Source organism: Aedes albopictus, chromosome 3 (genome assembly GCF_035046485.1).
Source record: "Aedes albopictus strain Foshan chromosome 3, AalbF5, whole genome shotgun sequence".
Taxonomy (NCBI): Eukaryota; Metazoa; Arthropoda; class Insecta; order Diptera; family Culicidae; genus Aedes; species Aedes albopictus.
The window spans coordinates 128,497,124-128,523,490 of record NC_085138.1 but is presented as its reverse complement, the minus strand read 5'-3'; the positions used below and the strand labels follow the sequence as shown (position 1 = coordinate 128,523,490).

At 42.2% G+C, this 26,367-nt stretch overlaps 1 protein-coding gene across 2 annotated transcripts in view; it reads left to right on the top strand.

The window, feature by feature from the left end:
• The window catches only part of LOC109416447 (diacylglycerol kinase eta), a 403,302-nt gene extending 376,941 nt beyond the window's left edge, over positions 1–26,361 (top strand). For both annotated transcript variants that reach the window (XM_062843031.1, XM_062843032.1), the window contains 8 exons: positions 10,157–10,432; positions 10,500–10,628; positions 10,687–10,901; positions 10,957–11,768; positions 11,828–11,971; positions 16,177–17,890; positions 17,954–18,390; positions 21,331–26,361. In XM_062843031.1, coding sequence (XP_062699015.1) covers positions 10,157–10,432; positions 10,500–10,628; positions 10,687–10,901; positions 10,957–11,768; positions 11,828–11,971; positions 16,177–17,890; positions 17,954–18,390; positions 21,331–21,864 — 4,261 coding nt within the window. In that variant the 3' untranslated portion in view covers positions 21,865–26,361. The remainder of the gene's footprint in view (positions 1–10,156; positions 10,433–10,499; positions 10,629–10,686; positions 10,902–10,956; positions 11,769–11,827; positions 11,972–16,176; positions 17,891–17,953; positions 18,391–21,330) is intronic.
• The last annotated feature ends 6 nt before the right edge of the window (positions 26,362–26,367 follow it).

Here is a 26,367-nt window from a genome sequence, read left to right as displayed (position 1 = left end):
TGCACTGAACTATTGAAAACAAATAGCGACGCACATAAATTCTATCATGATTGAATCGGCAAAGATTTGATAGCGCTGCACATATTTTCCAAGTGTAAAAGCAATTGGTCACAATCTAAGTGCAGAACTTTTAAATTTAATATGTTATTTTTTCTGAGTGTACTTATGCTAATATTTTACAGCTACATATCTGGTGGCAAAGCCAAAATGGAAGTTAAAAATAATCATTTGTTGATGTTTTTTTCGAGTTTGGTCTAGCATGCGCAGTCACCAATTAATATGGAAGACCGTTTAAACATGTGCTTTTATTACAATTCTTACAACAAATAAAATAGAAAAATCAAAATAATTTCAATTTAATGAACATTAGTTTTTGCGCTTCTGTGGAATACGTCCTTTTGATACGAAACGCTAGCCTCTTGTTGGCTTCCACTCACCACGAAACAAAAAGATGTTTTCGCATGGACAAAAATTGTTGCGTCAGTGAAGGATGGACCCGTTGTTTACGAACAGTAGCGACATCTGCGATTTGCAAGTAGGTACGCGAAACTGAGCTCATCTGTCAAGTTACGGAGGGGTTGGGTTATCAAAAGCAATCGCATCCGCCACACCCATTAGGCTTCCTGCAAAAACGAATGCCTTCATCTGGATTGATTTCGAAACCTTTGCTTTCGCCTTGAGAAGTCGCAACAGGGCCGTTTCAAGGTCCTTGCTTATGTTGGACTTCGTGTACGCAATGTCGATGATCTTGCCATCAAGCTGTTGTACAGTCACCTCTATTGCAGACAGCCCGTCTCGATTTTGATTGATGTCCCTCATCAACCACGCTCCATCCACTGTATTCCCTGGTAGGCTAGCCGGGAATAAATCGTAGTCCGACTGCTTTCTGCTCCTGACTCCTCACTTCTCCTCAACGGAAACCTAGTCAACCCACCTCTCGCGAAGGGGTTAGCCTCTCCGCTACTGACACCGCTCGATTTTTGATTTTTATTATTGAAACTCATTCAGGATTCCACAAGTAACACGGAAAGATAGGCCCACCACACCAGAGCCCTGCATTAATGCGGTAAGGGACGAACTGCATGGGGGGTGCCCAGATACCTTACAGGTTCCATTACCGATCGAGCATCTTTTTCGCCTCCTCGATCACTCATTTCTCAGCACGGGTCGCTTGAATTTTGGTTAGTAGTCCTATTCTTAAGCGGGCGAGTACGCGGCTGACTCACAAGCGGGTGGGGAGAAGGAGGGGGTGTTCGTCGGGCCTCGGGACTGTTATCCCTGCTACCCAGGGAGTTTCAAGCAGTAAGCCGTACATCACTATCGTCGTGATGCTCTACCATCATTACCGATGTACCGTTACACACTACATTCATGCTACATTCGATGTATGAATTGCCTTGATTATAGCATGACACCATGATTGTAACGTGAATCAAGATGATGGGAGTATATAACGACAGTTTCGCAATGTAGACCTGGTGTTTCAATGGTTCTGAATACGGGTATGTTCCGTTTTTGTCACTATTCGTTTTTATCACTATCCGTTTTTGTCATTATCCGATTTCGTCAACATTTCATTCCGTTTTTGTCAACACTAATTTTTTTGTCATTTCAAATTAAACAACAGTAAATAATGTTAATTCATGCTTTTTCTAGCGCATAATTTTACTTCTTATTTGAACATGAGAAAAATTAAACCGAGCCAATTTAATTAATGAAAATCTGAAAGGAGGTGGCAGGAGGTAACACGTGAATATCAATATCATCATCAACAATTTCGTCGTTTTGTAAAATGGCTCAATCATTTTCCAAGTGTAACATAAAAAGCTAATCATTATTGGCCAATAATAGATGGTATGTGCATATAAAACCATCAAAGGATGGATTCGACTATCCGGCAATAGGGAAAAAAACACCCTGGATAATCGAACTTTTTTTTTCATTAGCTATTTGTGTTAAGGCAGCTTAATTGGTGTCCCTTCCGGAGATTGCTCTAGAATGCCCATCTGGGTATTCCTTTCCTTTCCTTCTCCTTTCTCCTTCTACTTCTTCTTCTTCATCTTTACGGCCCAAGTAACATTTTTAGTTTTCTCATAGCCTACAAGCTGTTGTTACAATCAAACCGTTAAAACTTATTTTAAAGCTCAGTTATCTTAACAGCTCTAATAAACCAATTATAAAACCTTATAAACCCCAAAGGGCCCACCCTACAGGAGGTTGTTAAAACCAATCCTTAAAACGTTATGTATGCTACTCGGTTTTATGACATATTCTGATAGTATACTACTCAGCATTGAGGGCTCATATAGCCGAGGCGGTAAACGCACGGGTATTCAGCATGACCATGCTGAGGGTGACGGGTTCGATTCCCGGTCGGTCCAGGATCTTTTCGTAAAGGAAATTTCCCTGACTTCCTTGGACATAGAGTATCTTCGTGCCTGCCACACGATATACACATGCAAAATGGTCATTGGCAGAGGAAGCTCTTAGTTAAAAACTGTGGAAGTGCTCATAGAACACTAAGCTGAGAAGCAGGCTTTGTCCCAGTGAGGACGTTACGCCAAGAAGAAGAAGAAGACTACACAGCATTGATAAGATCTGTTGTGTAGATTGCAAGAAGACCAACAAGCCGTTTTGGAGCTCGGAAGACACCTTAAATGAACGATTAAAACCGAAGACTTAAAATTGATCTGAACATTCAATCATTACATTAATTGGTAGTAAATTGAAAATGGTTAATAATGAAAAACGACAATTATTATTATGTCGGTCATCCATGTGAAAAATATTTAGTTTTCAATTTTTACGTAGGAACACTCTGTTGTTATGACGAAGAAATTAATGCCATAAAAGTTTACCGGTATAATGTAATAAAATACTTCTGAATAAGGCGATGCGCCACGTCATTTAGAGATTTTAGGCATATTAAAAATAACAATTTGAATCCAATTTGCAAAACATGTATTCAAATCATAATGCAAAAACCGACATGGCGTACACAATTATCAAGCAGGAATTGTTCATCGGGGTGGAAAATATGGATACTGTCAAGGTAAAACCTACTGGTTTTGTTTGAGATTGTTTAAAACCAGCTTGTGTAAAAACAACATGCTTTAGAGTTGTTGTTCTTTATGAATATGGTGCAAAGATTAGCATACACCTTTTTATTCTTAACGCATAAATTTGTGCGCTACACAAACAAGAATAGGTTTTATAGAAATGGTGGTTCAGCCTAAATGATCTTAAGAACTCGCCGCTTGGACGATAGCCTTCAAAAATATAAACAAACTGAAAGTTTTGTATTTTTGTCAGTTTTAAGAGGTGTTTCGCTTTTTTAGGCTGTTTTATCTGCTCAAGTGTATGGTAAGTAAATAGTGCTAATCAATAAGAAGCTTCCTACACCAGCTGCGACAGACTTTGTACGAATAAAGTGAATCTATGAAACTAATATGGTGCTGAAGCTAGAGCAAACGATGCCATCCCTTGCCCAATCGGCTGCTTCCGAAATCCCGGTCACAATCGGACTCTAGTGGAAAAAGCTTAGTTTGGTCGCCTGGCTAGAAAAACTAAGCCAGTCAGAGGTTTTCCAATTTCGTTTACTTCTAATAGAAGTAACAATTATTACGCCTGAATAATCACCGTTTGTTTGTGTGGCACATCAAATCTATTAATCGCAATTGCAGTAACATTCTTTAGTTAGCTTTAATGCTTTCTGTGGTTACTCAGAATAGTTTTGACATGGCTTTATTACAACTTTATGTCATCTATTTGGTTTTAAAACCGATAAGATATGACATGCCTGCAGCTTTGAAAAAGGTTTTAGTACCGAGTTTTAATACGTACTAAACCATTCGCTTACAATGAAATATTTGCTTGGTGAAAAGGCAAACAGATAAGTTTTATTCAATGGACTTCTAGATATCTATAAACTGTTTTAAAGTTGCTTTTATCGTTAAGATTGCTTGACAATATTTACTGCTCCATTAAACCAAAAAGGGTTTACCAAATCCATGACAAAGCCTCTTTAAACAATGTCTAAGAGCAGAAAGCATAGAAATTGTTACTTGGGGGGTCTACGTATCAGCAGGAACATGGCCTGCCTCTTCAAGTGTTATTCGAGAAATTTAACAATTTAAGGCTTTTTTTGCCTGTCATTACCTAAATTTTTACCTCACAATCTCTCTTACAAGGCTTTTTAAGTGAAATGAATTTCACGCGACTTTTTACACGATTTTCCTGAAATTACGCGATGTGCTGAATGATTCTCTCCTGGTCGCTATTTCTTTCCGACGGGGCTTTAATATCTCTCTTGTGATCCTTGGTTTTCTTTAGTAATTCCTACTAGGGATTCTACCTTGCATTCCTCCTGATTTCTTAATGGATTTCTTCTGAGAAATCGCCAGAAAATAATTCAGAAGTTCCTTTAGGTGAACTAGTCTTTCAGAAATAAGTTTCTCTAGGAAAGAGGAGTCTAAAATCTTGGAAAACAATCTGGGGATTTCTCCAGCAACTCCTGAAGGATTCCCAGAAGAAACTAAGGATTCCCAAAAAAATCCTTAAGAAATCCCATCAGTTCTGAAAATATCCTTCGAGAAACAATTGGATGATTTCTTGAAAGAACTTATACAGGATTCCAAGAAGGAATTTCTCAAGGATTCCCACAAGCAACTTCTGGAGGATTTTTAGGAATAACTCCCCTGAGATTTCTATACAGAACATCAAGAGGACTCCCTGAAGAAACTTCTGGAGGATTTTAGTTAAGAATTCCTGGAAGATTACTAGACTAAACTTCTGGGAGATTCCTAGTATACGCAGTAAGAAATCTGGAAAAAATATTATTATTATAAGTATTATCTTTATATACGAGATTTTCAGCCCAAGGCTGATTCATCTAGCAGTCATGGGGAAATAACAAAGATGAAAGATGGAATCCTCTTGGAAAATCTCTGGGAAGTATTTCTAATAAAAGTTCCAGTAGGTGTAGGTGTTTCTACTACGCGTAAATACCAAAACAAAGTCATGTAGGAATCCTTTAGCAAAATTTTTGGATGGAGGACATTCCAGAGAAAAATATTGTAAGAAACTCTTTCAAGAATCAAAGACAGAACTTCTGATGAAATTCTAGAAAAACTGTTGAACGAACCCCAGAAAGAAATTCTGGAGGAACTCCAGAAAAAAACCTTTGGAGAAATACCAGAAAAATTTTGTGGAGGGATTTCAGAAAGTTTTCTTGAAAGAATTCCCACAGGAAATTCTAAAGAAATGGAGAAACTCCAATACATATTTCAAAAGTAAAATCCTGGTGAATCTCCAAAGCAACTCTTGGATGAATTTCAACAGGATGTCTAGGATAAATCCCAGAATGATTTTCTTAGCCCACCTTTTGCATTGTGGCCATTCTAGACCCAAACCGTACACTACGTCAGCGAGCTGTTCCCAACATAATGTATAAGGAAGGTTAATAAATTGCAATTCCTGGTAAAATATTTGAAGGGATCCCCAAAGAAACTCCGTGAGAAATTTAAAAAGAGACATCTAGGTTGCTCCGAGGAGAAATTTCTGAATAAATCATAAGGGGCAGAACCTCTTTTCTCTAAAAATTCTTATCGAGTTCCAAAAGATAAACAAACGGCATGGTACAAGGTAACCTAGTAGAATTATGGAGGAACTTCTTGGGGAATCCAATATTCTGGAGAAGTTACAAGTGATTGCTTAGAAAAATTCCTGGAGATTTCCTAAAAGTCTCCTAGACGAAATATGTATAGGAATCTGTGAAGATGATACTCGTGGAGAAATGCCTTCCGGAATGAAGTGAACATATCCTTTTTGTTAGGATATCGAAATTACGTTCCTGGAGATTAATCATTCTGAGAAGTATGTCATATTTTAAAACGTCGATCCGGATACTGGGACTGCAATACAGTGGTACAAATTCGTTTAAACGCACATGATTTTTGAACGGTAAACTTTACTTAAAGGTCATCTGTGTTTTATTGGTATATATTTTGATAGACACTCACGTAATATACTATCTGCACGAGTAACGAAAAATTCCTTTCATTTCGTTTCATTTTTATCAGGGAATAACTATCTAAATTTTGAAGTAAAATTCGTTTAAACGCACTTTTTACAATTTTTCCATAATTGTTATTGCCAAATTATTTCACAATTTTTGATATCAATATGCATTTCAACAAGTACTAGTACTAGTGATACTTAGAGCGGTATTATCATAACTTCTAATATGCAGCAACATAAAGAAAATGTTTTGAGAAGCATGTGCGTTTAAACGAATTTGTACCACTGTATGTGTCATTCTTGCGTTCAACAAAAATAGATTTCCAAAAATATGGTCACAAATGTGGTGAAAACCTCTTGTCGGCGTCACAGGCAAAAAAATGTTATTTGAACTGTATAACTAAGATGTGCTAAGAGGCATTAAAAAACAATTAAATTTCATAGTAAACTGCAGATTTTTACTTTTAGAATATGTTCTACAGTAAAAATTCAAATTCGTATTAAAATGTTTCAAAATATTTTGTCAAAGAAAATTATTCCATTTTTATCACTATTCCGTTTTTGTCAATTGAAAATCGCGGACCGTGTTGATAAAAACGGAGCATACCTGTACTACGAAACAGTCTTGCGGATAAGTCGTGGTTTTGGGGGGTCACAGGTGCGTTACACGGGGTCCAAAATGGTTTTCGGGGGAATTCGGAGGCATTTCAGGAGGTTCAGAGCGCGTTTTGGCGGTTTTCAGAGGCGTTATTGAGACGGTTTTCACGGGTTTCGGAGGGTCTCAGGTGCGTGCGTACATGGGTCCGAGAGAGTTTTATGTAAATCCCCATTTGCATTTTAGGAAGTCTCAGATCATTTTCGGTAGGTATCAGAGGCGTTTATGGGGGCTTTGTAGGGTCTCATGTGCGTTACATGGGACCTAATGGTGTTTAAGGAGAATTTTGAATGCATTTCAGGAAGTTTCAGAAAATTTCCGGCCGCTGTCAGAGGTATTACGGAGATGTTTTCGGTGGTTTCGGAGGGTCATAGGAGCGTTACAGGTTCTATCACATTCGCCCGAAAACCATTCGCCCGAATTCCAAATGCCCGAATGACAAACGCCCGAATGTAACAAACGCCCGAAAGTCATTCGCCCGAAATACCATTCACCCGAAAAGACCATTCACCCGAAAGACCATTCGCCCGAAAACCATAATAATCTTGGAAATACTTTTATGAAATCAATTTAGGCGTTGTTCACGCATATTGCTTTCTTTGAACACAGTCTAATATAAGACTTATACTGTTAAAAACATTTTCAACAATATAGCTGTGAAAACATTCATTGAAATTGTCCCTTCTTTTGTTAATAGGCTTTTCTTTCTAGTTCTACCTTCAAGGAAATTTGATTCAATTTGATGTCATTTTTTACCATAAATTTCCCTTCTTTCAATCATGGGATGTTCTTTTAATTTGTTATTTTATGGGGAACCTTGACGTTAAAACAATTTCTGGATTCAAAACATGGTTTCAAAAGAACAGCTTATTCAAATAAGAATACTGCATTCTCGTGATTTTGCTGTTTTTTTCTGCATCCGTTAGCTCACACGTTTTAATTTTTATGAACTATTGTTCATTTTAACGATACGTAGTTATTCCGAGTAGATCAATCGTGAATACTATTAACTTTATTGACTACTCTGTGCTGAAGTTTTGGCGCTATCCTCTCGATCAATGCTATAACAGTTAATGACCAATTATGTAATATTTTCACAAGAAATTAGACCTTCTTCAAAACATAGGCCGTTCTTTCAAACTAAGCTTATATGATTATTATTGGCGATAGTCCAGCTGTTCTTGCGATTGGTCGGATACTAAGTATACCATGCGTCTGTCCTTTCATCATGGCAAACGGGCGAATGGTCTTTCGGGCGAATGGTCTATTCGGGCGATTGGAATTCGGGCGTTTGTCATTCGGGCGTTTGTGATTCGGGCGAATGGTTTTCGGGCGAATGTGACAGAATCGCGTTACATGGGGTGCGAGAGAGTTTTGGGGGGAGTTCGGAGACATTTCAGGATATTTCATAGCCTTTTTGGCGGGTTTAGACGCGTTACATGTACGTTTGAAACTCCCTAAGAAGACCCTCACTTTAATAACCTCGCAAAACTCTTGAAACCTACTGCAACCTCCGTAGTTCAATTGAAACACCCTCGAAATCTCCATACACCCGAACCTTCATTTATTTATCGAGTAGGAACTGCCTAAATAGAATGTTTACCTAAATGGATTCAGTTCATTACCTAAACGGATTCCTAGGTTGCAAAGAAGTTTGAGAAGGGCAAGTAGCTTGCAGATATAAAGGGAGGGGGTCAAAGCTTTCAGATGTAAAGGAGGGATGGTCAGAGGGATTTCATGGGAGTTCTAGGAAACGGGGGTCAGAAGCGTTCCCAGGCGTTTCAGGGCTCTTCAGGGCGTTTCAAGAGTTTTCAGAGGGCATTTAGGGGGTTCAGGTGACACGGAAGTACCAGAGGCGTTCCAAAGCATTTCAAGACGTTTCAGAACGTTGTAGAGGTATTTTAGGGGGCTTCAGAGGCTTTCAGGTGCGTTTCACATTGATTTTATTTGTGTTCCAGGGGTGTTTCAAGGCGTTACTGGAGGTTTCAGAGATGTTTTGTCGGGTTTTAGAAACTCTCAGGTGAGTTTCACGGAGGTTTCATAGGGATTTTAGAGGCGTATGAAAGCGTTTAAATGCGTTTCAGGGCGTTTCAGGAGATTTCACAGAGGTTTTAAGGGGCTTAAGAAGCTCGCACGTGATTTTCACGGAGGTTTCATGGGGGTGTCAGTTTAAAAGCGTTTAAAGGCGTTTCAAGAGTTTTCATAGGGGTTTTAGGGGGCCTCAGAGGCTCTCAGGTAAGTTTTACGGAGATTATATAGGGATTTTAGAGGCGTTTCAAAGCGTTTCAAGGCGTTTCAATGCGTTTCATGGCGTTTCAGGGCATTTCAGGGCGTTTCAAGAGATTTCACAGAGGTTTCAGGGGGCTTCAGAGGCTTTCAGGTGAATTTCATGAAGGTTTTGTAGGGGTTTTAAAGGCGCTCTAAAGCGTTTCAAGACGTTTTAAGGATTTTCATTGCATTGCAGGGCGTCCCATGAGGTTTTAGGAGGGTTTTAGGGGGCTTCAGAGGCTCGCAAGTGAGTTTCGTGAAGGTTTCATAGGGGTTTCGAAGGCGTTTCAAAGCGTTTCAAGAGCGTTAAGGGGGCCTCGTTTCAATGCGTTAAAGGGGCCCGTTTCAATGCATTTCAGTGCATTGCAAGAGGTTTCAGGGGAGTTCAAAGACTCTCAGGTAAATTTCATGAAGATTCCATGGGGGTTCTAGAGGCGTTCCAAAGCGTTTCAAGGCATCTCAATGGTCTTTAGAGCGGTTTCAGGGGAATATAGAAGCCCATTTAACTTTTCCTCTATTGCGTAAATCTCTTAGAGACAATCAAATACGATAGTAGATCTGATGACCTATACTCAAGGAAGTTCTTGGAGTAGACGTAAAAACTTGAAGTATTTTTTAGGCAAAGTACGTTTAATTGGCAAATTGAGAGATAAATTTGTGAAAAAATTACCACTTGTTTTGGTGGGATTCGAACCCACGACTCCGTTATCGCTAGTCCGGCGCTTTAACCAACTAAACTACAGAACAAGTTACAACTCTGCAGAATAGAAAGTCAAACTGGATACGAAGCACCACCCTAAACCGGGTCCGTCTTTCACAACTTTATCTCTCTTTCGGCTCTTAGATGCCAATCTCCCGCACTCTCGCGGCCTACGAACGACAAGTGTGCGCGTATTGTGTGAAGCTCGACTGACACATACTTCGTCACCAACCATATGATCGGTGCAAACTCAGTATGCGTTGAGCGCTCAGATTGGCATCTAAGAGCCGAAAGCCAATTCTTCGAACTCAAAACTTGGTACATCATACTTACCTGATATGTGTGAGTATGAATCTTAGTCATAAATCTGTAAAGATTTTTTTCAGGAAATACTCTTGGCGCCATCTCAATCACTCAGGAGTAAGACCTGTTCTCGCCCTGACTTGATTTATGCACAAAACAAACTTTGTAATGATAATAGTTTAACACATGCACTTGTTATTCCATTTCAACAGGTGGAGCGTGATGGTGTTCGAGCGGGACATTGGCATTGCACCACCGGTGCCAACGCGGACGCCCAAAATGTCCATCTCGCACCACCCGGACCCGGTGCTGTTCCAGTACGAGGACGAAGTCCTCAGCCACCTACAGTCAATTGTCACCAACGACGACACGCAAACCATGCTTCAATCGACGCGGGATCTGGTCAAAACGGTCAACGACTTTATCACTAGGGTAATAGAAAACAGCTCCGACGAAGAGCAATTAAGCATCAAATGTGATATTTTAAGGTGAGGGTTCGTAGAGTATGAGTGGGAGGTAGATGGTAGATTTGAATCCGTGCGTTTTCTTTTTCAGACAAAAATTAGGTATGTTATTAGATACTCTGAAGGAAGAAGAAGCTGGTCTTCATGGTGACGACGAATTAATCCGAACACTTAAAGAAATTGCTCAAAAAAGTGCCTCTGAAAGACCAATAGAATCAAGGTGAGGGTCAAAAACTAAACAAATACTATATCTTTCAACTAACTGATGCTTGTTACAGCGATATCAATCTACATAGAACGATAGAAAAGCAGGAAAAAGACAAACTGAATTCCAGAGAACGCACAAGTAGACTAGATAGCCGTTCGGACAAGGAAGCCGTTCTGTGTCGGGCCAACAGTCTCAAGCGAGCCATACACGACGTGATGAAGTACAGCGAAACTAGTTTGCTGTACGTTCCTCCGAAGCGACTATCCATTCCCATGAACATTAGGGGTAAGAAACACAGTTAGCACCATGAAATACGTTTTTAACACTCCCTTTCTCACAGATACATCTCCGGGAAGCTCTCCCATTCCGGTGTCGGCACCTCTGTCATCGATTTCGCCATCGGTGTCCACCTCGCGACTCACATGCATATCACCCCTGCCGGATCTGCGGCGCGACTCCATGGACGAGCACTTCTTGAGCAATCTCAACCTTCCGGTACCGAAGCAGTTTGCCGATGGGGGAAGTCGCCGAAGCTCCGGCATACCGGAAAACTACAAAATCTCCAGCATCGAAGAGCTGGAGGAAACCAGCACCCACACCGAGAAGAATGACGCTCGCACCATGGCACCAACCGGCCTCGCCAACATCGAAGAAAACGTAGACAATCATTGTAGGGACGACAGGGACGACACGTTGAACCAGAAATCGACCACAACGACCACCTCGGACTCGCAATCAACGACGGCGCCGTACGACTTTTCGTTCGAATCCGACACAAAGACTGTAAAGTTCGAGCTAGATGCGAATAGCGCATTCGAACGCCTAGGGTTTAAACCGTTCAAGAAAGCCATCGAACAGCACCACCAACAGGTCGTGCAGCAGAAAAGCGACCCCGCAGAGTACGTGCACTTCCAACCGATTGAGGTGTACGAGCGGAACTTGTACCGTAATCAGCAGCAACAGGCACAACTGCAACAGCAACTGCAGCAGCAGCAACAACAGTTACAACCCGGATTCGGTAATGGTAGGATGCTGGAACCGAAAAGTTCCAACATGTTACAGGTGCCGAGCATCTGTCTACCGACGCTGGAGAAACCACCAGAAAACATGTACTTCGGTGATAACATAACCATCATCGATACGGATCTACCGGTACGATCGGGGTGATCTCTAGTAAGGTTAAATGGTACTAAATCCTTATTTTCTCGCAGGAACGTTCCTCGTCCGACGAAGCACCGGGAGAGGCTAGCGATGTTCTGTCGGCAATCAGCAACGAAGAATGCAGCGTAACGTCGGAGATCTTGGATCGGCCATCGGAGGGCAACTCACAAGTGGCGATCGGTGATTTGATTCAGGTATTTGACCAACAGAAAAATTCAAAGATACTGCCGCCAAACGAACACTGCGCAGCTTCCACAGCAGACCCTTCTGACGAGTCATTTCGCTGTCCTGGGACGCGCTCTTGAGATTATTCTATGCTTCACGCGCAGTCTTGGCTTCCTGAACCAGGCTGTAGTTGACCGGTTCCAAAAAGCTTCAGAAGACTTATTGTTAGTTTCGTGAATTTTCAGAGGGCTTTGGGAAGGTTTAGGGGGTTTTAGATAGATTTCAAGGAATTTCAGAAGCTTTCAAGAGAATTCATGGGGAGAAATCATAGACGGCTAAGATATAAACCTCCAAAAATGACTATTTTGTTTGGAAAAAAGAAAATGCTTATTTTTTTATCTTCCCAATACTGTACTTCCAGGAGTTTACAGTTGTAATTCCTGAAGAAATCCCAGAGGGAATTCCTGGAGGAATCCCAGAGGGAGTTCCAGGATGAATTTTAGAGGAAATTCCTTGAGGAACCTCACAGGGAATTCCTGAAGGAATCCCACAGAGAATTCCTGAAGGAATCTCTCAGGGAATTCCTGAAGGAATCTCTCAGGGAATTCCTGAAGGAATCCCTCAGAGAATTTCTGAAGGAATCCCACAGGGAATTCCTGAAGGAATCCCACAGGGAATTCCTGAAGGAATCCCACAGGGAATTCCTGAAGGAATCCCACAGGGAGTTCCTGAAGGAATCCCACAGGGAATTCCTGAAGGAATCCCACAGGGAATTCCTGAAATAATCCCACAGGGAATTCCTGAAGGCATCCCACAGGGAATTCCTGAAGGAATCCCACAGGGAATTCCTGAAGGAATCCCACAGGGAATTTCTGAAGGAATCCCACAGGGAATTCCTGAAGGAATTCCACAGAGAGTTCCTGGAGGAATCCCACAGGGAATTTCTGAGGGAATCCCACAAGGATTTCATGAATGAATTCCACAGGGAATTTCCGAAGAAATCCCACAGGGAATTCCTGAAGGAATTCCACAGGGAATTCCTGAAGGAATCCCACAGGGAATTCCTGCAGGAATCCCACAGGCAACTCCTGAAGGAATCCCACAGGGAATTCCTGAAGGAATCCAACAGGGAATTCCTGAAGGAATCCCGCAGGGAATTCCTGAATGAATCCCACAGGGAATTCCTGAAGGAATCCCACAAAGAGTTCCTGAAGGAATCCCACAGGGAATTCCTAAAGGAATCCCACAGGGAATTCCTGCAGGAATCCCACAGGGAATTCCTGAAGGAATCCCACAGGAAATTCCTGAAGGAATCCCACAGGGAATTCCTGAAATAATCCCACAGGGAATTCCTGAAGGAATCCCACAGGGAATTCCTGAAGGAATCCCACAGGGAATTTCTGAAGGAATCCCACAGGGAATTCCTGAAGGAATTCCTCAGAGAGTTCCTGGAGGAATCCCACAGGGAATTTCTGAGGGAATCCCACAAGGATTTCATGAATGAATCCCACAGGGAATTTCCAAAGAAATCCCACAGGGAATTCCTGAAGGAATTCCACAGGGAATTCCTGAAGGAATCCCACAGGGAATTCCTGCAGGAATCCCACAGGAAACTCCTGAAGGAATCCCACAGGGAATTCCTGAAGGAATTCCACAGGGAATTCCTGAAGGAATTCCACAGGGAATTCCTGAAGGAATCCCGCAGGGAATTCCTGAATGAATCCCACAGGGAATTCCTAAAGGAATCCCACAGGGAATTCCTGAAGGAATCCCACAGGGAATTCCTGAAGGAATCCCACAGGGAATTCCTGAAGGAATCCCACAGGGAATTCCTGAAGGAATCCCACAGGGAATTCCTGAAAGAATCCCACAGGGAATTCCTGAAGGAATCCCACAGGGAATTCCTGAAGGAATCCCACAGGGAATTCCTGGAGGAATCCCACAGGGAATTCCTGAAGGAATCCCACAGGGAATTCCTGAAGGAATCCCACAGGGAATTCCCGAAGGAATCCCACAGGGAATTTCCGAAGGAATCCCACAGGGAATTCCCGAAGGAATCCCACAGGGAATTCCCGAAGGAATCCCACAGGGAATTCCCGAAGGAATCCCACAGGGAATTCCCGAAGGAATCCCACAGGGAATTCCCGAAGGAATCCCACAGGGAATTCCCGAAGGAATCCCACAGGGAATTCCCGAAGGAATCCCACAGGGAATTCCCGAAGGAATCCCACAGGGAATTCCCGAAGGAATCCCACAGGGAATTTCCGAAGGAATCCCACAGGGAATTCCCGAAGGAATCCCACAGGGAATTCCCGAAGGAATCCCACAGGGAATTCCCGAAGGAATCCCACAGGGAATTCCCGAAGGAATCCTACAGGGAATTCCCGAAGGAATCCCACAGGGAATTCCCGAAGGAATCCCACAGGGAATTCCCGAAGGAATCCCACAGGGAATTTCCGAAGGAATCCCACAGGGAATTCCCGAAGGAATCCCACAGGGAATTCCCGAAGGAATCCCACAGGGAATTCCCGAAGGAATCCCACAGGGAATTCCCGAAGGAATCCCACAGGGAATTCCCGAAGGAATCCCACAGGGAATTCCCGAAGGAATCCCACAGGGAATTCCCGAAGGAATCCCACAGGGAATTCCCGAAGGAATCCCACAGGGTATTCCCGAAGGAATCCCACAGGGAATTCCCGAAGGAATCCCACAGGGAATTCCCGAAGGAATCCCACAGGGAATTCCCGAAAGAATCCCACAGGGAATTCCCGAAGGAATCCCACAGGGAATTCCCGAAGGAATCCCACAGGGAATTCCCGAAGGAATCCCATAGGGAATTCCCGAAGGAATCCCACAGGGAATTCCCGAAGGAATCCCACAGGGAATTCCCGAAGGAATCCCACAGGGAATTCCCGAAGGAATCCCACAGGGAATTCCCGAAGGAATCCCACAGGGAAGTCCCGAAGGAATCCCACAGGGAATTCCCGAAGGAATCCCACAGGGAATTCCCGAAGGAATCCCACAGGGTATTCCCAAAGGAATCCCACAGGGTATTCCCAAAGGAATCCCACAGGGTATTCCCAAAGGAATCCCACAGGGTATTCCCAAAGGAATCCCACAGGGTATTCCCAAAAGAATCCCACAGGGAATTCCCAGAGGAATCCCACAGGCCACAGGGAATTCCCAGAGGAATCCCACAGGGAATTCTCAAAGGAATCCCACAGGGAATTCCCAAAGGAATCCCACAGGGAATTCCCAGAGGAATCCCACAGGGAATTCCCAGAGGAATCCCACAGGAAATTCCCAGAGGAATCCCGCAGGGAATTCCCAGAGGAATCCCACCCCAAGCAACACACATGGTTACGAAACAGTGACGGCAGCGCACGTAAGGGTTGCGCAGTAATTCACAGTGACTTCTGTGCAACCCCTACATGCGCTGCCGTCACTGTTTTGTAACCATGTATGTTGCTTGGGACAGGGAATTCCCAAAGTAATTCCAAAGGGAATCCCAAAAGAATCCCATAGAGAAATCTCAAAGGAATCCCACAGGAAATTTCTGAGGGAATCCCACAGGGAATTCTCAAAGGAATCCCACAGCGAATTTCCGAAGGAATCCCACAGGGATTTCCCAAAGGAATTACACAGGGAGTTCCCAAAGGAATCCCACAGAGAATTCCTGAAGGAATCTCACAGGGAATACATGAAAAAAAAAATTAAAAAATCCTTAATGAATCCCACAGAAAATCTTTGAAGGAATCCCACATTGATCACTTTCTACGACTGTAGATGTAAGTATTTGAACTTCCGGAAATTCTTGCATGGCCTAGAATATCTGCTGAATCCAGTTCTTCTTCAGCCCAGCTCTTTGAACTTGTAGACCTGCAGTTCTTTACTTGAAAGTTTTCGGATGACTTATTATAATAGCATCCGTAGAACTAATTAACTAGCCCTGCTATTTCGACCTCATGATCATAAAATGCTATCGTAAATTATCCACTAATTGCTGGATATGGCCAAATATCTGAAGGTGTGTGCTCTTGAGAGTACTTGGATGACCTAGAACGTTCGGAGAACCCAAGTACTTCTTAAGCTCTTACTACGTCCTGGACTCAGCGCAGTATTAGGAGCCTTGCTATAAAGAACTGTTCAAATTTAATTTAAAAACTACTTCGCAGTATCCGATTTTGGAGTTTATATCTCTGAGTTCATTCAACCTTTTTTCCTCAACCTCTAGGATCTGGACACTGACCGCTTCAGTCACATCGACTCGGAAACGAGCGACACCACCGAAGCCCTACACGGCGAAAGCCTCATGGATGACATCAGCTCCGTACTGGGCCAGGAACTCTTGGGAGCCCTGATGGACAACACAATCACCGAAGATACAACGACTCTCTGTACTCTGGATCACACAAAGCGGCGCAGCTTTAAGAACAAACAGCAGCAGCAGCAGCAGCAACAACAACGAAAAGGAAGCATCGAACCGGAGCAGTGTGGCTTTGAGAACCGAGTGTTCGACATCGATAACCGGTGCGACGATCAGAAGGTACGGGAACCCCGCTACTGTAGTCTGGCCAAGTTCGTCGAGGGGAACGACATCGCAAGGAAAAGCTTTAAGCGACCGGCTGGCAGAGGGTTACCTTCGCGAAGCTTAGCAAGTCAGGCATACAAAGTGCAAGATAATGAGTATGAGAATACAAGGAGCTTGTCGGCGAACTTGCTGCAGCCGCATGGGTCTCCATCGGATGTGTCCGGCTCCGATACTGATACGGTACAGTACAGAATACTCAGTTCGGCGTGTACCAATGTAGACGACGACAGTCTCACTGATTACGATGAGAAAGACGATCGCTCGGATGATGACCAGGAAACTGAGGGTGCCGCCGGAGGCCAATCGGACGATGACGATATAAACCAAGATGAAACCAACGACGATGAGCAATCAATGAATCCAACTATTCCGACAATCAACGTAGTCGTCGAACCACCATCGCCGGCGATGAGTGACGAACTGCGATCGCTACGGGTGCCGGAGACACGACGGCACTCGAGCCACACTCCCAATACGTTGGCACCGCGTGAGATCGACATCAACCGACGACACTCGGGCAACAATCCGAATTTACTAGGTCTAGACTCGGAGCACATTCGCTTCCTGAACTGCTCGCCAGCGGCCACGCGGCGTATCAGCAGTGGAAGTTTGCTTTTCAAACCGGAAGCGCTTGGCAGTTCGAAAAGCAATATTTTTAGCTCTAACTTGGGGTTGTTCAACTTCGATCGTGACTCGGAGAGCAAAGAGGACGACAAGAAGAAAAAGGATGAAAAAGAGGAAAAGGTGAAGAAGTTGCCGATCATCAATCCACTGGTGAGGTTACCGTCTTGGCCCAATGTTACCAGTGGTACTGGGTTTATATCGAAGTGTCTACTGGCGAACGCGGATACCTTGTGTGCCGCTGTAAGTCCTCTGATGGATCCTGATGAAACCCTCATGGAAGGCTACTCGGAGAAGGCAGTTATGAACAACTACTTTGGGATCGGAATCGACGCGAAGATTTCCTTGGACTTCCACAACAAGCGGGAAGAACATCCGGAGAAGTGTCGATCCCGGGCGAAGAACTACATGTGGTATGGGGTGTTGGGATCGAAACAGTGGCTGCAGAAGACGTACAAAAATCTCGAGCAGAAGGTTCAACTCGAGTGCGACGGCCAGCGTATTCCACTGCCATCGCTACAAGGTATTGTAATATTGAACATTCCGAGCTTCATGGGTGGTACAAACTTTTGGGGATCAAAGAAAGAGGATGACTGTTTCTTGGTACAGAGCTTCGATGACCGTATCCTGGAGGTGGTTGCCGTGTTCGGATCGGTCCAAATGGCGGCATCTCGGCTGATCAATCTGCAGCACCACCGGATCGCCCAGTGTCAAAGTGTGCAGATCAACATCTTAGGTTCGTAGGTTTCGGTTTTGATGGTATCCGTCAATGATTGAATGATCCTTCTATGTATTCTAGGCGAGGAATGTGTTCCCATACAAGTCGATGGAGAGGCGTGGTTGCAACCACCAGGAATGATTCGAATCATCCACAAAAATCGCGTTCAGATGTTATGTCGCAACCGTAGCTTGGAGGTTTCATTGAAGAGCTGGCAGGAGAAACAACGACAGCACAGCATATCGATAGCCCGAGAGCAGCCGTCAACTACATCCTCGGAGCACCTTGTAGCCACATCGGAAGACATGTTCACCGAAAGGGAAACGTATCTGTTGCTCAATTTCATCGAGTGTGTCAGCACTCTGGTTAAGTGGGTCAAGTTCCTGATCATCTCGCATCCTTCGCTCCAGCCGGACCTGTACATGGTGGCTTCGAAAACGGCCGACTCGTTGGAGTCCATTCATCCCGGGGGTAAGATTATCGAGGGTCCGAATTTGAGACGGCAGCTAACTGAACTGGTGAGTAATTCGGAGTATCCACTCCAAATCCAATCCAAATCCAATCCAAATCCAATCCAAATCCAATCCAAATCCAATCCAAATCCAATCCAAATCCAATCCAAATCCAATCCAAATCCAATCCAAATCCAATCCAAATCCAATCCAAATCCAATCCAAATCCAATCCAAATCCAATCCAAATCCAATCCAAATCCAATCCAAATCCAATCCAAATCCAATCCAAATCCAATCCAAATCCAATCCAAATCCAATCCAAATCCAATCCAAATCCAATCCAAATCCAATCCAAATCCAATCCAAATCCAATCCAAATCCAATCCAAATCCAATCCAAATCCAATCCAAATCCAATCCAAATCCAATCCAAATCCAATCCAAATCCAATCCAAATCCAATCCAAATCCAATCCAAATCCAATCCAAATCCAATCCAAATCCAATCCAAATCCAATCCAAATCCAATCCAAATCCAATCCAAATCCAATCCAAATCCAATCCAAATCCAATCCAAATCCAATCCAAATCCAATCCAAATCCAATCCAAATCCAATCCAAATCCAATCCAAATCCAATCCAAATCCAATCCAAATCCAATCCAAATCCAAATCCAATCCAAATCCAATCCAAATCCATTCCAAATCCAATCCAAATCCAATCCAAATCCAATCCAAATCCAATCCAAATCCAATCCAAATCCAATCCAAATCCAATTCAAATCCAATCCAAATCCAATCCAAATCCAATCCAAATCCAATCCAAATCCAATCCAAATCCAATCCAAATCCAATCCAAATCCAATCCAAATCCAATCCAAATCCAATCCAAATCCAATCCAAATCCAATCCAAATCCAATCCAAATCCAATCCAAATCCAATCCAAATCCAATCCAAATCCATTCCAAATCCAATCCAAATCCAATCCAAATCCAATCCAAATCCAATCCAAATCCAAATCCAATCCAAATCCAATTTAAATCCATTCCAAATCCAATTAAAATCCAATCCAAATCCAATCCAAATCCAATCCAAATCCAATCCAAATCCAATCCAAATCCATTCCAAATCCAATCCAAATCCAATCCAAATCCAATCCAGATACAATCCAGATCCAATCCAGATCCAATCCAGATCCAATCCAGATCCAATCCAGATCCAATCCAGATCCAATCCAGATCCAATCCAGATCCAATCCAGATCCAATCCAGATCAAATCCAGATCCAATCCAGATCCAATCCAGATCCAATCCAGATCCAATCCAGATCCAATCCAGATCCAATCCAGATCCAATCCAGATCCAATCCAGATCCAATCCAGATCCAATCCAGATCCAATCCAGATCCAATCCAGATCCAATCCAGATCCAATCCAGATCCAATCCAGATCCAATCCAGATCCAATCCAGATCCAATCCAGATCCAATCCAGATCCAATCCAGATCCAATCCAGATCCAAACCAGATCCAATCCAGAACCAATCCAGAACCAATCCAGATCCAATCCAGATCCAATCTAGATTCAATCCAGATCCAATCCAGATCCAATCCAGATCCTATCCAGATCCAATCCAGGTCCAATCCAGATCCAATCCAGGTCCAACCCAGATCCAATCCAGATCCCATCCAGATGCAATCCAGGTCCAAACCAGATCCAATCCAGATCCAATCCAGATCCAATCCAGATTCAATCCAGATCCAATCCAGATCCTATCCAGATCCAATCCAGATCCAATCCAGGTCCAATCCAGGTCCAATCCAGGTCCAATCCAGATCCAATCCAGATCCAATCCAGATCCAACCCAGATCCAATCCAGATCCAATCCAGATCCAATCCAGATCCAATCCAGATCCAATCCAGATCCAATCCAAATCCAATCCAGATCCAATCCAAATCCAATCCAGATCCAATCCAGATCCAATCCAGATCCAATCCAGATCCAATCCAGATCCAATCCAGATCCAATCCAGATCCAATCCAGATCCAATCCAGATCCAATCCAGATCCAATCCAGATGCAATCCAGATCCAATCCAGATCCAATCCAGATCCAATCCAGATCCAATCCAGATCCAATCCAGATCCAATCCAGATCCAATCCAGATCCAATCCAGATCCAATCCAGATCCAATCCAGATCCAATCCAGATCCAATCCAGATCCAATCCATATCCAATCCAGATCCAATCCAGATCCAATCCAGATCCAATCCAGATTCAATCCAGGTCCAATCCAGATCCAATCCAGATCCAATCCAGATCCCATCCAGATCCAATCCAGGTCCAATCCAGGTCCAAACCAGATCCAATCCAGATCCAATCCAGATTCAATCCAGATCCAATCCAGATCCAATCCAGATCCAATCCAGATCCAATCCAGATCCAATCCAGATCCAATCCAGATCCAATCCAGATCCAATCCAGATCCAATCCAGATCCAATCCAGATCCAATCCAGATCCAATCCAGATCCAATCCAGATCCAATCCAGATCCAATCCAAATCCAATCCAAATCCAATCCAAATCCAATCCAAATCCAATCCAAATCCAATCCAAATCCAATCCAAATCCAATCCAAATCCAATCCAATACAAATCCAAATCCAATACAAATCCAAATCCAATGCAAATCCAATTCAAATCCAAACCAAATTCAATCCAAATCCAATCCAAATCCAATCCAAATGCAATCCAAATCCAATCCAAATCCAATCCAAATCCAATCCAAATCCAATCCAAATCCAACCCAAATCCAATCCAAATCCAATCCAAATCCAATCCAAATCCAATCTAAATCCAATCCAAATCCAATCCAAATCCAATCCAAATCCAATCCAAATCCAATCCAAATCCAATCCAAATCCAATCGCAATCCAAATCCAAAACACATTTTTCACACCGATTACAACTTCAAGCCTAAACTTCACATAAACTTCTACATGTATAACAGGTTCGTGCAGCGCGGCAACTCTACGAAGACACCTGTGACCTGCTGCGCGAGCGTAGTCACAGCCTGATCCTGCGCGAAGATCTGGAAACGAAACTGAGCGTATCGCTGGCCAACATGGAGATGGAACTGGGCAAGTGTAGCCTGCAGCAAACCAGCGACGGCGAAACCAAAGTGTATCTCAACGTGTTGGCTCCGAACGAGGACGTGGATCACCATCGCAAGAAGCAGAAACCGTTTTGGTTGCGGTTCCGCGGTCAACATGGGCATGGTCAGGGTAGTTCCGGAATGGGCGGAGGACTGGGTAAGACGAATGCCGATCTAGTTAATAATTGGGGAGTTGGGGAGGTGGTCACATGGTTGGAAGCAATGCAGATGGTGGAGTATGTGGATAGTTTCATCAAGAACGACATACGCGGCAAGGAGCTACTAACGTTGGCAAGGCGAGATCTGAAGGATCTCGGTGTTACCAAGGTGGGTCACGTGAAGCGTATCCTGCAAGCAATCAAGGATCTGGGCAGTACGAGCATCGGATAAAGGAATGTGGAGGGGTTGGATGCATTTTAGTTAAATCTATTTAGAGCAGTAGTTGGTAGTGTACCAAATCACTGTTGTATCAGTATCTACTTAACGGAATCAATCATTTGAAAACTATTCCAAAGCAGTTGTCAGCAAACACAAAAGCGAAGAAGCAACAATGTATTTAAATTGTTTTAATAATCAAGAAACCAAAAGACTTTGTTTACTCTTGTGTAGGGATGTATTTCCACGTCATTTTAGGTATTCATTTTTTCCGGGAAGTCCGAGTACCGGAACTTTTAGAGCATCGCAATGGATGGAAGAGGAAATTTTCTCTAATGCTACGTAGTATCATTCCAGATTAGGAATAGTGAAAATAGAAAGCAAGGAACAATGAAATCATAGAGCAGAGAATATCACGGAATATCAATTCTTCTTTGGTATCTCTTGTACCGAAGAAAATAAAAAGCAAGAAAAAAATAATCATCTTGAGAAGCCTAATGTTAACTGTGTGTTTTAGTTAAAACTTTTCCAATGTTCAATTGCAAAACAAAATCATGCAGCGTGAGTGTATGAAGAGAGTGTAGATTTTCCTTTCCATCAATATATTCCTGTTTGTCGGCAACAAGTGTGGAATGTTACAAGTAAGTGAAAAACAAAAACTCAAAACCAAAACATTGTCACAAATTCTAAATCCAGTTTAAAACAAAAAAAACGGGAAACCCTTATCACAGTATGTATGACTTTTACCACTTGTGTTCCTCTGAAATACTTTAGTGCTGTTAAGTGTCTATTTGGTGTTTGTTCTTACGAAAATAAAAAAAAGGTTCCTTGTTGGGATGTGTGAGTGTCTGGGTATCGGAGGAGTTACTTAAGAAATTAGGCCAGTAGTAGTTAAAAATCAATTTAGATTCATATGATCCTTATGTGTGCGCATATACTCATCATCTTTCATGAATGTGTGTATCCCTCTTATACGAAAATTTATCATACATATATTTAGTACATTATTGAGAAGAATATTATTGTGAAGCATTTAGATCCCAAACAATTATTCATCCCGGTGTGATAGTGGTTGATATGATCTCATTAGGTTTGCATAAAAATGGGGCGTTCCCTCCCAAGCAACAGTTTGAAGTCTGATTGGTTTTGACGAGTTTTTGTAAACCTTCATAAATTCTAAAAGAATTTATTTTCGCTTCAAGAAGGTTAAGTACCTCCTTGAATCGGTTAGACTTGAAAATGTTACTTGGGGTTTAAATATACTAAATCCGATGAAAACTCTGTTTCTAATTTGATACTTTAGTATGCTTAGTGAACTCGAGGCATTGCATTCCTTAAGAACTTTCCATTTATGAAAAAAAAAACACAAACAGAACTCAAGTAAAGAATTACAAGCTTTAATTTCCATTTCCAGTATGTACAGAAGACCTTTTTGCAGAAAAATGGCATAACCGTTGAGAAATTGCGGTGACAATGAGTGGATGGAGGCGTCCCATAAGAAGCCCCGACTGAAGTTAGCATCCGAGGCTGCTACTGGTGGTGTAATGCAGGGATTCCGATTTATTTCCTTGGATCCATGATATACACTGATATATGTTGCCCTTTACTGGCATTTACCAGAATTGCTGGTATGTCATAAACATACAGAAACATTTGTAGTTAGAAGGCACAGAATGTTGCTAGTTGACAAATTGAGAGATGAACTTGTGAAAAAATCGGGTTCTGGTGAGGTTTGAAACCACGACTCCGTATTCGATAGACCGGAGCATTAACCAACTAAGCCACAGAACAGGTAACAAACGCGGGAATGTTGTGGATTGGCATCTAAGCCGAAAGAGAGATTGTTCGTAAAAAAGGAATGTTCATGATGTGGGCTCAGGTTCAGTTTGGCTTTCTATTCCGCAGGATCATTAGCTGTTATGTGTCTTAGTTGGTTAAAGCGCCGGTCTAGTGAATACAGAGTCGTGGCTTCGAACCTCACCAGAAACCGATTTTTTTTTTCACAAGTTCATCTCTCAATTTGCCAATTAGGAACATTATGTGCCTTCTTACTACATTGCTTTCTGTACCCATAATATACTCGTTTCAAATTGTGCATGGCAGTGAATGTGGAAAATGCGATAATTGGATAACGTTTTTTCTCATGTATGCTTCCAGATATTTTGATCTTCTTCTCAATATGCACAGAATATCTATTTCAGTTCATCCCCCGATTTTTACCCGAAAGATTTGCATAAATATCTTTCGGAGTTTTTACAGAGTTTTGCCAGAGATTTCGCCGGAATTGTTTCAACAGTTCCTGGTTAGAAGATGCACGGAGTTTCTTTCAAAATTTGTCGAAGAGGTTCCTTGTAGTGTTCTTTACAGGATCAATTCCTGTTCGGACGATTTGTCCTCAGCGTGTACATACAAATAATGATAGCAGCATTATTCTCTGAGCAGCTCCAATGCTGAAATCCACTTTATTTTAGATTAAAGATGTTAACAAATAATAATGAAGTATTTACTGTTTGGTTGTAAATTCACGCTCTCCAAAAGAAACGAAACGTCCTCTCTATCACTTCACTCTTAGCAACTGATTCCCTTTATCGATCACGATCACAAGAATATCTTACCAGTTCCTTCTAGGCTATCTCTTAAAAATTTGCAAAATACCCATTTCGGAGTATATCCCGGGATATGCCACGAATTCCTTCTGTAGTTTCTCTCGGAATTTTCCTTTATTGATTTCCAGGGTGTTCCAGCCAGAATTTCTCCCAGAGTTCATTTGATAAATTGTCCTAGATTTGATCTTAGATTCCCTAATAAGGAGTTCTGAAAATAATTCCAGGCGATTTCCTCAGAAAAGCTCTTTAAATACATCCATTGAAGAACTATGGCTGAAATCTTGTGAGGATCTGTTTGAGAGACCCCAGAAAGATCGCCCTGAGACAACGTACAATGAACTCTGAGAGACATTTCAGAAATAATACAATGAGAAATTTCGAGAGGATGTTCACAAGAGATTCTGGTTGGAACTCTGAAGAAATAAACAAAACTCTGGAGAAGCTCTTAGCAAAGTAAACCACGGAAAAACTTTTTAAAGAGAGATGCCATAAATCCTAAAAATAATGCCAAGAATTATTTCGAAACAAATTCCAGGAAACAGCCGAGAAGGAACTCTGGGTGAAATTTCATGAAAAATACCCCAGAAGAAACTCTGAGAAGCATTCTTGAAAAACATTCACAAGAGACCTGTGAGTATCTTCGTTATTGATCCCGAAATAAACTCTGGAAAAAAAAATCCGCGAAAACGTTTGGAGAAAACCATTAAAAATCCTGGGAGGAACTTTTGAAATATTTGAAATATTGAGAAAAGCTCTAAAAAAGTCGTACAAGTATCTTCTAGAATATTGAAAAGAACTCCAAAAGAAGTGTCCCGCGATCTTAAGGAAGAAATACCGGGAAAAACTCTTGGAGAAATTCCATGAAAAACTCTGGAATAAATCGAAAAATAACTTTTGGGGAAATCCTAGGAGGAAAAATATTAGGTATCCCGTTTTTGTCAGTTTTACAAAAGCCATAAGAGGAAATTTAAAGAGAAACCCCAGAAGAAATGTGGAATAAATAACGGAGAAATCCCAAGTAACACACATGGTTACAAAACAGTCACGGAAGCGCATGTAAGCCCAAGAAACAGAAGTAACTGAACAATAGTTTCTTAAGCTGAAGTTTGCTTATGAGTAGTTTATTCCACTCCTATTCAACAATTTGTTTTCTTGAGAGGATTGCACAGAAGTCACTGTGATTTACTGCGTAACCCTAACATATGCTGCTGTGACTGTTTTGTAATCATGTGTGTTGCTTGGGATCTCTAGATGATATCTAGGACAAAACTGTAACAAATCTTAAAGAACATTCAAATGAATTCTCTAGAGAAACTTCAGCAGGAATCCTAGAACAAACCCCGATAACAATTTTTGAAGATCTCTGGAAAAATAATCTTGGGATTTCATGTGTGGATCTCATATTTTTCTTGTCAGGAAATTTTGGAAGGACCTTTGAATTAAATCCCGGGAAAAACTCCAGAACTCTAGACAAAAACCTCGAAAAATTCGAACTGCCGGAGAAATCCAAGAAGGGGCACCTACGAACGCTTTAAACATTGTTTTGTAAGAATCTTCTGGAGAAATCCCAGGACGATTTCTTGCAAGAATGTTCAGAGAAGTATCCTGAGAACTTATGGAGAAATACTGGGACTCCCGGCGAAATTCCAAAAAAAAAACCTGGATTAAATAGAAAAAAAAACTCTGGTAGAACCCCTTGAAGGAAATACTATAGAGATCCCGTTGCTGTTGGCTGGGAAAATCCAGGAAACAATCTGTTAGAAATATCTGGGAAACATCAAAAATATATCACTAGAAGATCTTCATAAAAATGTAAAAACCTTTGAAAACCTATAACTCCCGGGAGGAGCTTCCGAAGACATCTCAGCAGAAACTACGATAACAATTCTGAAAAAATCTCAGGCATGAACAA